At 42.7% G+C, this 3,097-nt stretch overlaps 1 protein-coding gene across 31 annotated transcripts in view; it reads right to left on the bottom strand.

Annotated features, from left to right (window-relative positions):
• The window catches only part of CACNA1C (calcium voltage-gated channel subunit alpha1 C), a 776,856-nt gene that overhangs the window by 184,712 nt on the left and 589,047 nt on the right, over positions 1-3,097 (bottom strand). For 29 of the 31 annotated variants that reach the window (XM_019654049.1, XM_019654052.1, XM_019654050.1 and 26 more), the window contains exon 7: positions 2,280-2,476. In XM_019654049.1, coding sequence (XP_019509594.1) covers positions 2,280-2,476 — 197 coding nt within the window. The remainder of the gene's footprint in view (positions 1-2,279; positions 2,477-3,097) is intronic. The other 2 variants (XM_019654082.1, XM_019654075.1) reach the window with 1 other exon arrangement.

The raw sequence follows: 3,097 nt of genomic DNA, 5'->3' as shown, positions 1-3,097 counted from the left end.
GTGTGTGTGTGTGTGTGTGTGTGTGTGTGTGTGTGTGTGTGTGTGTGCATTTGCATGCATGCACACATGCACACATGCACACACAAAATGGCCATTTTGGAAAGGTGCTGGGAAAATCACAGAGAGGCACGTCCCATGAGCCTGGGATTGTTCTTTCACCTCTGACACTTTTTTCCATTTTCAGCCTGAGCTCTAACACCCCCCCCCCAGGGAGAAAGCACAACACAGCTGCTGAAAATTGGTAGTTGCATTTGTGTGCTTCTCATTCCCTACTCTGGCTGTCATTATGACAGTATTTCTTTGGGTCACATCTGGCTGGTCGGGTCTCAATGACTTGTGGTGGGGGAGAGGGAGAGGGTGATGAAGGAAGATCACAAAAACACATCAGGGCCATCATCAAAATAAATTACACCTATTCTCCCCAACCCCACCTCACTCACCCACTGCTACCCTGCCTTCAATCTGCTGCCATGAAAAGTGTTTCCATGGCAACTTAAGACCTGGGTTTGAAGCTCACATGATGAGGCTCCAGAGCACAGTTCCATACAGTCATATGTTCATGGACCACAGGCAGAAACTGCCTATTTTCAGAAGGATGCTTCTGTCCTGGTCTGGCCAGAGGGCTCCACCCAAAGCAGAGGGACCAGTTAGGGCCACTTGGAAATTTGAACAGCTTTGATAAATGAAATAAATTTGCCTAAGTATAATAAGTTAAATTCCTTCTCTTTGTACAAATTATTTAAAACCAGTTCTTATTCAGCATGGGCCTAAGAAATGTTTTCCAATATTTCATTTTAGTTTGGGGGCTGTGATTTGACTTTTGTTTTCTTTTGAAAGTATCACAATATAGCAACTCTTTCACGGCATGGGTTCCAGCTGTACCACCATTATTCAGTTTGAATTTAGTGTGTTTCCCTAGACTGAGATTTTCAGTCTGAACTGGGTGTTTTTTATATGTCTGAGTCCTCAATACCTAGAAGCAACCCTAGCATGCAACAAATGCTCCATAAATGTTTGCTAGGTACAAGGTACTCAGGCAAGTTTCAAGTAGTCATTTACAAAGAGGTACAAATTTTATAGCAATGTGGTTTCACCATGTTGACTATAACATAAAAACTGGGAAAGAGGGTTTTTGAATCAATAGGACATGGTGCTTAGAAAAAAATTTTAGAAGACACAATACCCTGTAGCACATCTCTGTGTTGTTACAAAATTCTTCTGATTCAGTAAGAAGTCAACCCCTCTCATGGCATGAATTCCTTTATCTCTGGCAGCTCTGCTTGATCGGAATGCAGCACTTCCCCCTCACTCTTCCCTGCTTCTGTATGTAGACAGTGTTCCCTAAGCAGGCTCCTATATTGTTTTCAGGATGGCCAAATAAATTCGACTATTTGCAAAATGCTGGGTGAGATGGTATTTTCAAGAACAGCAACAAGTATTTTTCGCTCAAATGCTAGAGAACAACACTGGATTCTGGCAAATCGTTTCTCATGCTGACGTAGGAGATACTACAAAGAATTATGTTCTCTGGAGTTTTTACAAATAATGCACTTGACTCTGCCAGAATGGAGACAGCTCAAATATGGTGTGTGTATTTGCCTATGGGACAGGCTATACTAAAATATGGCACCACAATGGCTCAAAGATTGGGAAAATAGTGTTGGCTGCTGGATAATAAAAGGGGCATCTTTAAAGTAAAAGATTTACTGTTGATTGGTTGACACGTAAGTACTATTTTTAAATATGCATCACACAACCAACAGAGTGTTTTGTTAGCTGTGAAAATGACAGCAAAGTATTTGTCTGATGGACTATTCTAATATGATAAGGTAAGATTAATATGAGAAATAAAAATATAATAGCATGCCATAATGCTACACAATTTAATTCAAATGGTTTCTTTTTAGAAGACCAGGTCTGACTTTTTTATTTAGCCCTAAACATTAATAATTCTGCCCTCTAGTTCTCTTTTGGGGACAAGGGCAAGACAAGGATGAGAACAGAAGAAACCCGAGAGTGGGCAGGGAATGGATGAAATCTCGGGTCAGGCCTGGCCGGCTCCTCCTCAGAGCATCGGTGTGGGGCCAGCATTTCTCACTATGGTAGGACACACAGAAAGATGGCATTTCTCTCAGGATGGTGGACAGAGAGAGACTCATTAGGGTGAACATTTCATGCTTTGTTTCTCAGGAAAGCGCTAGAAGAAATCAAAGACATTCATCAACCTCTCCATCAAAATCATGAGGGTGGGGAACAGGGGAAGGCTCTCGGCTACGTACCCAGTACAACACGTCTGTCCAGCCCTCCATGGTGATGCATTGGAACACTGTCAACATGGCGAAGGCAAAATTGTCAAAGTTGGTGATGCCGTGCTTGGGCCCATCCCAGCCGGGCTTGCACACTGTGCCGTTTTGGCACTGTCGCCCGTGGCCTGTCTCCAGGGCACAAGGGGAAGGATCATCTTCTGCTGGAACATCTCAAATGGCCAGGAAAAAGAGAAGGAAGCAGAGGGGCGGGACAGAGATGGGCAGAGAACAAAGGAGAGAAAAGTTAGAGAGGAAACTGAGAGGATAAGGTTGGTGGGCTAAGCAAAACCACCACAACAACAATCATGTACAACAAGTTTCTCCATATATGAATTCAACAACATAAGGAACTAGTATTCATTTTATTCTACCACTGATTTAGAAGGTCAGTACTTTCAACTAATTGTTATAAAATTGTATTTTAAGCCTAGTAATTGATTTCAAAGACAGTAGGGCTATTGCACATTCTGTTGTAACATATCAGCATCATAGTCAAATGGCCAATCAAAAAATAACGTTGATGCAATCACTTTGAGTGAAAACTATCCTGGAAAATGATAGGAAGTCCATGTTTTCTTTCTTTCTTTCTTTCTTTCTCTCTCCCCCCCGCCTCTCCCTCTCTCTCTCTCTCTCTCTCTCTCTCTCCCTCCTTTCCTCCCTTCCTTCCTTCTTCCTTTCTTCCTTCCTTCCCTTCCCTCCTTCCCTTCCCTCCTTCCCTCCCTCCCTCCCTCTCTCCCTCCCTCCCTCGCTTCTTTCTTTCTTTCTTTCTTTCTTTCTTTCTTTCTTTCTTT

The sequence above is a fragment of the Hipposideros armiger genome, unplaced genomic scaffold, assembly GCF_001890085.2.
Source record: "Hipposideros armiger isolate ML-2016 unplaced genomic scaffold, ASM189008v1 scaffold_213, whole genome shotgun sequence".
Taxonomy (NCBI): domain Eukaryota; kingdom Metazoa; phylum Chordata; class Mammalia; order Chiroptera; family Hipposideridae; genus Hipposideros; species Hipposideros armiger.
The sequence above is the reverse complement of the archived record's forward strand: the minus strand, read 5'-3'. Positions and strand labels throughout refer to the sequence as shown.